This window comes from Trifolium pratense, linkage group LG7 (genome assembly GCF_020283565.1).
Source record: "Trifolium pratense cultivar HEN17-A07 linkage group LG7, ARS_RC_1.1, whole genome shotgun sequence".
NCBI classification, from domain to species: domain Eukaryota; kingdom Viridiplantae; phylum Streptophyta; class Magnoliopsida; order Fabales; family Fabaceae; genus Trifolium; species Trifolium pratense.
Window position 1 is genome coordinate 31,940,724 of NC_060065.1, and position 11,370 is coordinate 31,952,093.

Consider the following 11,370-nt stretch of genomic DNA (forward strand, 5'->3'; position numbering starts at 1 on the left):
GTAGTCAAAGTACCTGAAACTCTTTCTTAGTTTTGGATACAACCAAACTGCATCAAGACAGGCTGCTTGAAGACAAAAGTTTATCAACTCCAACGGTTCTTTTTGCAACGACTCTTTTCTGGTGGTATATATACTAGAAGGATCAGCTGCATTAACTACAATACAACAATTATTAAGGATTGAACGTGCGCTGAACAAACTCTGAATTCTGTGTATACAAGCTTTGAACCTCTTATCAAGTGTTTTTGCACTTTAGTCAAATACTCTGTACTCTTTGTATTTGCTCTCTTTAGGTTCATCTAAGAGCAGTTGTATATTTTCATATACTTTACTATTACTTGAGGAAACTTAAGCTTGTGTGCTTAAGTGTGAAGTCTTAAGCTTGTGTGCTTGAGCATTGTTGAGAAGTCTCTTGCTTGTGTGCTTGAGCAGGTGTAATCTTGTGTGATTATAGTGAAATCCCTTGGAAGTGCAAGGGGACTGGACTACTCTCGTTTTGTGAGAGGAACCAGTATAAATTGCTTGTGTGATCTCTCTCTCTCTCTTACTTGTTTTATTGTGTTATTTATCTGCTGCTGTTGTAGTTAAGTTAAGAACTTGAAAAGTTTTAAACTTGGCTAAAACACAATTCAACCCCCCCCTTCTTGTGTTTTTCACACCTTCAAACCAAACATACCATTAGAGATTATGGTGGGTAACGTCCTCACGGTACCGTATACGAATCTTGAGTTAATAGCAAACCATTTGAGCGGGTTTTAGTTTTCCTCCTATAAAATTATTTTTTGTGATTTTTTTTTTAACAATAAAAAATGGAATATATTAACACCAAAAGGAAGTCCTTCCTAACACATGATGTGCCAAAGAGAAGTTTTACAATCGTCAAGAACACAAAACAAAAGGCTTAATCGATACCCAAACAGACAAAAAGACTCGACCACCACATATGAGTGTTTATACCTAGCTGGACATTATAAGCTTTCAGCCACCGGAACAAGTACCACATATTTTTTGTGATTTTATTCTTTAATGTGAAGATTCCTTATTTGTGGTCCTCATGATATCTAGTGACATCTGATTCTAATAACTAGACACGCCATATCAATAGTTAGTTCTTAATGATTTGACGCTTTTTTAAATACCTAACTCAACAATTTTTTAAAAAATATTAAAGTTTGTTTGGTAAAAAATAGTAGATAGCGAATAAATGGGTGAGTTTTAGGATCTCTTTTATAAAATACTTTCTCTGGTCATTTTTATAAGGAACACTTTGGGAAAAAAATTTGGTTCTTTTTATAATAAATTTTAACCAATTTTCAAATGTTTTAAATGTTCAATTTCACTTATGCCCTTATTTATTATGAGAGAGAATTTAAAAATAAATAAGTTAGTTGAATAAAGAGTAATTAAATAAGAATATACATGAAATAAATTTAAATTTATAAGAATATTAAATGAAAATAACTATGTTAAATATGCTTCTTAATCAGTGTGATTTTTTCAAAGTATTTCTTATAAAAAAAGTGTTTCTTATAAAAAGAAGTACTACACGGATTAAAAACAAAATTCCGTCCAATAGTAGGGGTTAGTCCAAAACCCGATCCACGTAACATAATAATCTTCATAAGAGGGAAATTGTTTCAATTTTGAATTCGAACCGAAAACTGAAATTTCAATCCCCAAAATGAGACCCGCCGCCGGCAACATCCGTCGTCCACAACCCAAAGACTCCTACCTACCACCAACTCCTCTCACCAATCTCCACCGTGACTCCGACGTCAGTTTAGTAAGCAGCCGTCCATCCTCCGTCGGAATCCCTTCCTTCGACGTTTACAAAGAACGTTCATATCAACAATCCGCCGTCTCATCAATCAATTCCTTCCTCTCCTCTAACAATTTCAATGTCACTTTCAAACCTTCTTCATCTCCTTCCGCAAAAACCATTCACGAAACCCTAAAATTCCTCCTCACACTTCTCGAATTTCCTACAAACAAAATCGAAGACGATCTTCCATTACTTCTTAAACTCTATAATTATCCTTTCAAAATTAATAAATCGATTCTTAAAGCACCCGCTGCGCCTCATCAATGGCCTTCGATACTTTCCCTTATTCATTGGCTTGTTCAGATTTGTGATTTTAACCTATCTTTGGATCCTACATCAAATACCACTGCTCTTCATAACAATAATCTTCTGTTTCAATATACTCTTAACAATTACCTGAATTTCATTCATGGTGATGATGACGCTATTCTTTACCTCGATGAACAAATGCGTGAGAAGATTCTTACTCAAAAGTCTGTTGCTGAGAAGAATCTTGATGATGTTGAACAAACTGCTGTTGATTTGGAAGCTGAATTGGAGAGGTTGAGAACTGCGCCGTCTCAGAAGGAGTTGCTTGAGAAAGAGAAGGGTGTGCTTGAAGGTGATGTGAATAAGTTTCATAAGATTATTGAGGAGTTTGGGTCGCGGATTGAGCAGTTGGAGAGGGTTTTGGTGGAGAAGGAGAAACAGTTGGAGGCGAAGTTGGTGGAGAGTGAGAAGATTTGTGAGGAGAATGAAGAGCTCAAGAAGAAGGTGGAGTTGCAGACTTTTAATATTAGGGATGTCGAGAGGATGAAGAAGGAGTTGCAGGCTGCTGAGAGGGATGCCGGAGAGGCTGAACTTGCTAGAAATGCTTGGGAGGAAAAGTGTTGGGAAGTTGACAGTACTATCGCCCATAAGATCAAAGACTTAGAAGCTCTCTTGATCGATTGCAACCAGGCTTTTAAGAGGTTCTTTTCTTTTCTTCTTGTATTGTATTCTGCGGCATTTTTGTTTCATTATAATTAGAGTGAAGATCCATTTTAGTCTATGACATTTTCATATTGGGGGCAAATTAGTCTCTGATTGGTTATAATAGAGGACTAACTTGTCCCCAATATGAAAATGCCAACAACTAATTTGGGTTTTATTTTTGTCAGAGACTGAATTGGACCGTCAGAAAATCGTGAGGGACTAAAATGAGTCTTCACTCTTGTAATTATAATAACTCTAGTTGAAATTGAATGTTCCCTATTTGGCTGTTTATGTATAAACTTGACAAATTCATTTGAGGATGTGTCAATGTTAATCGGGAACCAATTATTAAGCAAACTTTTCCTTTAATTTGCTTCTAGGTTGAAGATTGGTAATGACATTCAGTATGTGTTGAATCCCAAAGGAACCACGCCGGCTGAGATAATGGGTATTGATTACAAAGTCACGCTGAAGCCTGTACTTGACTCCTTTGCTGATGACATCAAGAGAAGTTTTGTGGTGAAATTGGAAGAGTTGGCTTCCCTTCAAAAAAAGTCTGCTGAAAATACTGCTAGGCTCGAGGGGAAGCGAAATCAGCTTGCTGCACTGCAGTCGGGCGTTGATCAAGTAAGTGTATTGTGTTGTGTCTTTCTTAGTGCTGATTTTAATACTTGGTGTGCGGTCGTGCTTTACATAAAGGATGCAAATCTTGATTTTAACTTTTTAGTTGTATAATTGGAAAATTTAACTTGGATAGAGATCAATTATTGGCAATAACAATACAAGTTGGTATGGAGAGTTTATTATATAGCCTCTTACAAAGCCTTTGATATCGACACAAAATCTTTAACTTGTAACTTTATTGTAACTGTGGTAAGAGTATGTTTAAAGAAGTTGAAATGGAAAGTTGTGGCTATGAAGTCGGAAAGTATATCTATGCAATGCAACTCCACCTGACCCCACCAACATCATAGAAAACAACTCTTCTGATCAGTGGATTGGTTACATGGTTGTCTCTTCTGATGAATCATTCAAACAACTTGGTCGAGGAGACGTACTCATAACTTTCTCTGGAACAATTATAAATCAAGAAATGGATTTCAAATCTGATGAGTGCTTTGACACCAGTCATGCTAGATCCAAAAAAAAGTATTGGTAAGGTAGAAACAATGGTAGGATAGTTTTTATCGATGGTGATTATTTGTTGTCTTTGATCAATGGTGTGTGTCGCCATTGGCATGTTTGGTTATAAGATAGTTTTTATCGGTAGAGACATGTAATGATAATTACTAGTAGAAAGGTTGGTTTGCAGAAGTGGGAGGAGAATTCTGGTTGGAGAAGTTTGGGTAGCGGGTTTGTTTGGTTAGAAGATTTTGATTGGTTGTGGGGAATGGTACTGATATTGGAGCATCGAATGCTGGGAAAAGGTCCTGCGGGTGAATGTTGGTGGAGGCAAGAAAGTTTTCAGGTTGAAGAGATTATGGGACTGTTCTCATAATTGGTGAAAATGGTCTTTATTTGCTGGCAGGACAGTTATATTTGTTGTAATCGCAGAGTTGGCAGTGTGATGATGTTGAGTTATGTATTTAATCGATGTTATACTAGTATTTTGCCTTCTTAACTGATTGCCTTTTCCTGCTAAGTGGCATCATAAATTGCATTGTAGGTATTGTTATTAGCAAATTGTGTCAGCTTGGATATCATTTCAGGCTTTCAGTCTGGTGGTGATTTTGTTTTGTGGCATAAAGGTTATTATAGTGATGTTTTAGGGGCTATGCTTTTGAATATCTCGTCAGGCCTTGCTGCTGCAGGTTATGGAATAGGAATTGATATAATATTAGGTGCTGAATTTTTGGGGATCTTAGCAATAATTTCTAAAATTTAGGCGATGATTTATGTTATAATTTGGTCTTTCCTGCCTTTGCGTAGCTTTGAAAATCTTGGGTTTGGCTTAGCATTATCATACTAATATATTTTGCCTTTTCAAGAGAAAAGAAAAATAGATGCTGGGGTGCAACTTGCAGGGTGACATTTAATTTTAAATGGTGGGAAGTTATTAATATTATATAATTTTTGTCTATTATTATTTATTAAAAATTAACATATTCAATTTATAATCGGTTCAACATCAGTCCAACCCCTGTCAAGCCCTTTAATTAGTGTCTACACCTGTTCAATGTCCGGTCGACTTTTTGATTACCTTTCTATATAACAGGACAATGATCCAGTTCAAAGTATTTAGTTTAGGTTACTAAATCATTTTAGTTGCCATCTTTACAGTTGTGGAGAATGATATAGCATGTGTCCCAAAAACAAAATAGTATTAAAAGGAGAATTCTTTGTTGTATTGATGACAAATCAAGTACATAATGTTTATGTTACGCTCTTTGTTGGATCGGATCATTGGAAACATAAATTATTTTGCCCTGTAAAGACTTTTGTTTGACATTTCTACTGCTTGTTGATTTATTCACTAGCTGGAAACTCAAAGGGACATAATAAAGAAGGAAACACAGGACTACACAAGTAGATGTTCTGCCGAAGCTAAGAAAATGTTGGAGGATATTCAGCTAGCAGATCATGATGTGGGCATTATGGAAAGAGAGGTAGCCGAGGTTCTAAAGGTAAAATATTGATTCTTATTTTTCTCTATAATAGTAAAATCAATTGTATTGTATCTGAACCACTTTGTGGGAAAAAGCTTTGATAGTTGCTGCCTATATATGTATCAAATGTTTGAACATCTGGCTGTCATTGTTGTTACCTCTGTTGTATTTCAATCAATTTCAAAATGCGAGCAAAATTTGCTTTAAACTTGTACTCCGTATTCATTGGCCGATTTCCTGCTGGTTTATTTCTTAATTTTTTTTTTCTTCCAAACATGCTACCCACGCTATCTAATGAACTTTCCTGAATCTCGATTCTTGTACTCCACATTGAATTATTTTTATGTATAACAAACTATTACCAAACTTAGTAACAATTATATTTCAACATAGAGCATATGATATACCACTCTTTTCTTTGCTGTGTCTATTTTCTTTTTAAATCTGACCTTGTATCTAATGAACTTTTTTTTATTGTTGTCAAGACATCTGAATTGAAGTTGCAGGAAACGATGAGACAAACTGAAGAAGAAATTCAAGTTCATGCTCATGAACTATTTAAGTTGATTGATTCAGTTTCAAAGTACAAAGAACACATTGGGTCTAAAGTTTCAGAGATTAAAAGGGAGCTATCGGAAACAGTAACTGCAGTCTCTGATATATATAGAGATTCATTCCCAGAAAAATATTGCTATATATTGGAGGCATGCCGCCAAATTGAGAAAACTTATTAAGTGAAGAAGCTTTGTGTTTACAAAATCTTCTTAGCATCTTTCTTCTTGTGCATACTTACTGCTTGCTTCACTGGATTGTTCTACTTTTAAATATAAAAAAATATATCTATGGTTATGTGAACCACTCAATCTAACTAGCTCTATTGTGAAAGTAGGTTTTCTTAGTTTTGGGTTGTAATTAGTACTCATTCAGCTACATATTTTGCTCTTATGTTCATCTTGTTGTATCAACTTTGTGTAAGAGTATGCTTATTGTATTAGAGATTAGATTTAATGCAAACTAATTTGATCTGTGTAAAATATTAGATTAAAAACATAAATGGAATTTGTACCAAAATAAAGGACCCACCACGAAGATATAATTAATTATATATGTGCAACCACAGTATACTGATGCACCCAACCCTTTCTATTTCTCAGTTCTCACTCTCACGACAGCCCTACATATCTTATTGCAAGGAAAATCTGATCGGAAATTATTTCAGCATCAATCAAATTTAGTTGCTCTTATTGACTTTGTAACGTAAAGTTTATTAACTACTTGAATCCAACTAAATAGTATTATTTGTCAAACTTTTATTTATCTCTTAATCAAATTCTGAATTACTAATGTTGTTTTTCCTGTGAATTATAGAATTAAGATAGAAAAAAAACTTCAAAAAAATGTATTTTGTCAACAACAAAAAACCTCCAAAATCACAATACGAAGCAATTGAAAATATTATTATTATAAGTTATAACCATATGCTTCTAATTATATCATTGTCAATTAAACAATACAATTGATGTATTTGCATGAGCAAGTATAAGGACAAAGTTGGAATATAATGGTTACGTACTCAATCAAAGTAACAAGTGAATCTCCTTCTCCAATGTCAATATCTAGCTTTCACACCTGTCTATTTTCCATAATAAACTTTGTATACTATCTCTTCTAGAAATTACTATTAATTAATTTGTAGCCATTCACATAATGATGATATATCTCCCAAACTAAAGGCAGAGAAGCCAACAACTAGGAATGTTTTAGGTACACAAAGCAATAAGTGGACCTCTTTCTTCAAATGTCAATGTCTGGCTTTCACATTATCATTTATCACTCTTCTTATTCGTTGTTTAATACTCCTCCGTTCTTAATCTTTAGTTTTTTTTTTTTTTTTTTTTTTTTTTTTTTATTATTTTTGTTCCAAAACTATAATAGAAATCTATGAAAAGAAAAAAAAGTTCAAAAATTATTTTCTACAGTGCTAATTTTTGTTCCAAAACTATAGAAGTCTATTAAAAAGCAAGAGTTTTTGCATGCGGGTCCCACCAAAATATCACTTTCTTTCCTCCTCACAATGCAACTAAAGGAGGGAAACACAAATTTCGATAAATTTTCCATCCTCTCTAGTATCAATCCATCCACTTTCTCTTAAAACAAACAGACCATTATATTTACATGTTAAGATGAGTAGATGACATTACATAAATTATCCCGTAAGCTTAACTTAATTGTTAGAACATTAAATTATATATCGTTAAGAAGATAAACAAAGAAATAAATGATAAACTTTATCTGTACCAAAAAAATAAATTATGTAAGTAAAAAAATTTAATTTTTTATTTTATAATGGTAAGTAAAAATCTAGTTTTAAAATTTTAAAGTGTTGAATGCCTCATTTGCAAGATAAAATTTTATTTTTAGGTTTATTAGCATTTTCCATAAAAAAAAAAAAAGTATTTTAAATTATATTATTTTTAAAAAACGGTTTAACTAAGCACAATTGAATTGCAGTTCGATCCAGTTATGTGAGACTGAGAAAGAACTGTGGTTGGTTCAACCAACTAGCAGATTGACCGATTTCCGTTTGAACTATAAGATTTGGTTTGTCAAACTCTGAATCAAATGGTTAAGGGGCTTAAGTTATTATTACTTATTTGACAGACTTGTCGATAAAACTTAGTCAATCTTAAGTTAGTACTCCCTCCATCTCAAAATGAGCGAGACCACATGTGCATTATTCTCGTATCTTGTTTTGACCATATTTTTTTTTACTAATAAATAAAAACAAATATTATCATATAAGTTGTTGTTGAATTTATATCGATTAATATTTTTAAAATATCAAGTTTTTATAATTTTTACTATTATACAATTAAAATATTAATGATTAAAGTTATTGCATTGACATCTGTAAAACAATAAACTGAATCATTTTTTGTAGACTAGAGAGTAGTGTCGTTAGTCAATAAAATTTGGTCAAGTTAATAGTGCTGATTTTTTTTTTCGGTGTACAATATAGTGCTGATTTTAATGTCATAGGGAGTTAGTTTTCTTTCATTTCTCAATACTGACTGCATCTTTCAAGTGCAAACTTCGGTGCTATTTTATTTTGCTTAATATTCATAAGTTAAAATTTTTTTTGTATGGGAGCTAAAAAGAATGAAAAAAGAAAAAACTAGAAAAAAAAAACCATTCATGAAAAAAGAAGGTTTCCATATTGCGTCGTTTTCAAGAAGATCACAAACGCCTTTTGGAGGAGAAATACAAATCAAGAAGTCGACATTTGAGAAGGATTCAAGTTTAACGAAGAAATCTGCACATTGATTCTCCTCTCTAAGTGTGTGATAGAGAGAAACATTGGTTTGAGAGAATAACTTTTTTATATCTTGGATCAACACAACATGAATATAATACTTTGCATGTGGACATTTGATGAGGTTGACACAGAATAAAGAATCAGAGTAGCAGACAAGTTCATAAATACGTGTCTTTGGCCATCAAGAGATCTTTGTAGATAACATACAGTTCAGCGGGTAAAATGTCAGATGACCTTGAATGAAGCCTAAGATGTCTGCAAGATAGCGGCCGGGGTGTTTCTAATAATACCCTTCCTTAGAAGCGGGGGAGAAGCGGTTCCTGGAAGTTTCGACCATAGCTCGGATGTTAAAGGAGAGCCAACTTAAGGACTAGATCTCATTGTTCATACTTGCACATCAGGATGCCTCCAACACCACCAAACACAAACCGAGGAACCTGTGGCACCTAGCTTGAGCCAATCCCAAAGCCTATATACATAAGTTAATCTTGCACCATGTATAAATTTATTTTTCACTATTAAATCAATAAATTTTATCATATTTCATTTAATTCAATAATACGAATTATTGATCAAAACCTTGAAAACAACCTTAAACCATATAATTGTCTCAATTTCGTAAATGGTAATGATACTTCCAAAGTATTCACAAAAATTATACAATTATTAATTCTGTTACATAATAAAAACAGGGAAACATTATCTAACGGAGGTTTGTGAATCACTCATGTCATTACCTTAACTGCTAAAAATCATTGTCACATAGTTGGTATGATGTGAAATCACACATTCATTTGTTCACCCGTTCATAAATGTTTTTTTTTCTTCTCCAACACCACTGGTATCCGGTTCACTGAATAGTCTAATCTGATTTGGAGGTACATCAAGTGGTTGCAACTCCTTCGATCGCAGTAGTCATCCCTACTGAGTCCAGCGTCAATCACAACTGGACCAACTAATAATTGATAGTGATAAATGTCTTGTACTAGTTAGGAACCCGTGCAACGCACGGGCGAGGAGGATTTTATTATCTGATTAAATACAACACTTAGATAATTGGTAGTTAATATAACACAACCATATAAAAAAGACATGTAATAATATAATTGTTGTTATACTTAGAACATAAACCAACAAACAAACAACTTCCACTTTTAAAACCTACAATTTCTTCTATACAAAGTTGTTTCCATAGATTGAGTTCACTTGAAATTCCTTCCCTTTAGCATCCATATGGGACACTCCCCGTGTTTTGTGTCAATAAACTGTCACTTTTAAAACCTACAATTTTTTCTATACAAAATTGTTTCCATAGATTGAGATAACTTGAAATTCATTCCCTTCAGCATCCATATGGGACACTCCCCGTGTTTTGTGTCAATAAACTTTCACTTTTAAAACATACAATTTATTCTATACAAAATTGTTTCCATAGATTGAGATAACTTGAAATTCATTTCTTCAGCATCCATATGGGACACTCCCCGTGTTTTGTGTCAATAAACTTTTACTTTTAAAACTTACAATTTCTTCTATACAAAATTGTTTCCAAAGATTGGGATAACTTGAAATTTCTTCCCTTCAGCATCCATATGGGATACTCCCCGTGTTTCGTGTCAATAAATTTTCACTTTTAAAACCTACAATTTCTTCTATACAAAATTGTTTCCATATATGGGACACTCCCCGTGTTTTGTGTCAATAAATTTTCACTTTTAAAACCTACAATTTCTTCTATATAAAATTGTTTCCATAGATTGGGATAACTTGAAATTCCTTCCCTTCAGCATCCATACGGGACATTCCCCGTGTTTTGTGTCAATAAACTGTCACTTTTAAAACCTACAATTTCTTCTATACAAAATTGTTTTCATAGATTGAGATAACTTGAAATTCATTCCCTTCAGCATCCATATGGGACACTCCCCGTGTTTTGTCTCAATAAACTTTCACTTTTAAAACCTACAATTTCTTCTATACAAAATTGTTTCCATAGATTGGGATAACTTGAAATTCCTTTAATTCAGCATCCATATGAGACACTCCCCGTGTTTTGTGTCAACAAATTTTCACTTTTAAAACCTACAATTTATTCTATATAAAATTGTTTCTATAGAATGGGATAACTTAAAATTCAATCCCTCTATAATATTGACATTTCACGAGGAGTGCCAAAAGGTAGCGTGTTGTAAGAATTGAACAATAAAGAGTGACAAAATTTTTAACTATCAATGGTCTTTCGTTTTGTTTTCTTCATTTCAAATCAAGGATACTGCCTATTGCCTACTATTCTTTGTTCCTTTTCAAAGTGAATGTTTACACTATACCAAAGAAATTTTTCCGAAATAGAAATATGCTAACTTTTACATATAACTGGATATATAACTAATCCATTAATTTCAGAAAGAAAAAAAAATTAAAAATTAAGACAAAACTATGCTTCACTTACTTCATTTTCTTGGTATTTTTATGTTTGTAAACTTATAAGTTATAGCTATATCCATTAAAAGATAATATACTTGTAATCCTACACTACACTACAAAAAAGAAAAGAAAAACGTTAGTACTTCTATGTTTTTCTCACATATTAACATGTTCTTTTGGTGAGAATGTGGTATGAGAGGCAGTAATTCTCAAATATTTTGTGCAGAAATTAAGCATTACTTCTTAGA

At 33.0% G+C, this 11,370-nt stretch overlaps 1 protein-coding gene across 1 annotated transcript; it reads left to right on the forward strand.

Moving 5' to 3' along the window:
• Positions 1-1,583: 1,583 nt before the first annotated feature.
• On the forward strand, positions 1,584-6,485 carry LOC123897836 (kinetochore protein NDC80 homolog). The gene is made up of 4 exons (XM_045948621.1): positions 1,584-2,772; positions 3,157-3,403; positions 5,254-5,400; positions 5,868-6,485. Exons 1-4 carry the CDS (start codon positions 1,682-1,684, stop codon positions 6,114-6,116), a joined length of 1,734 nt encoding a protein of 577 aa, XP_045804577.1. The 5' UTR covers positions 1,584-1,681; the 3' UTR covers positions 6,117-6,485.
• The last annotated feature ends 4,885 nt before the right edge of the window (positions 6,486-11,370 follow it).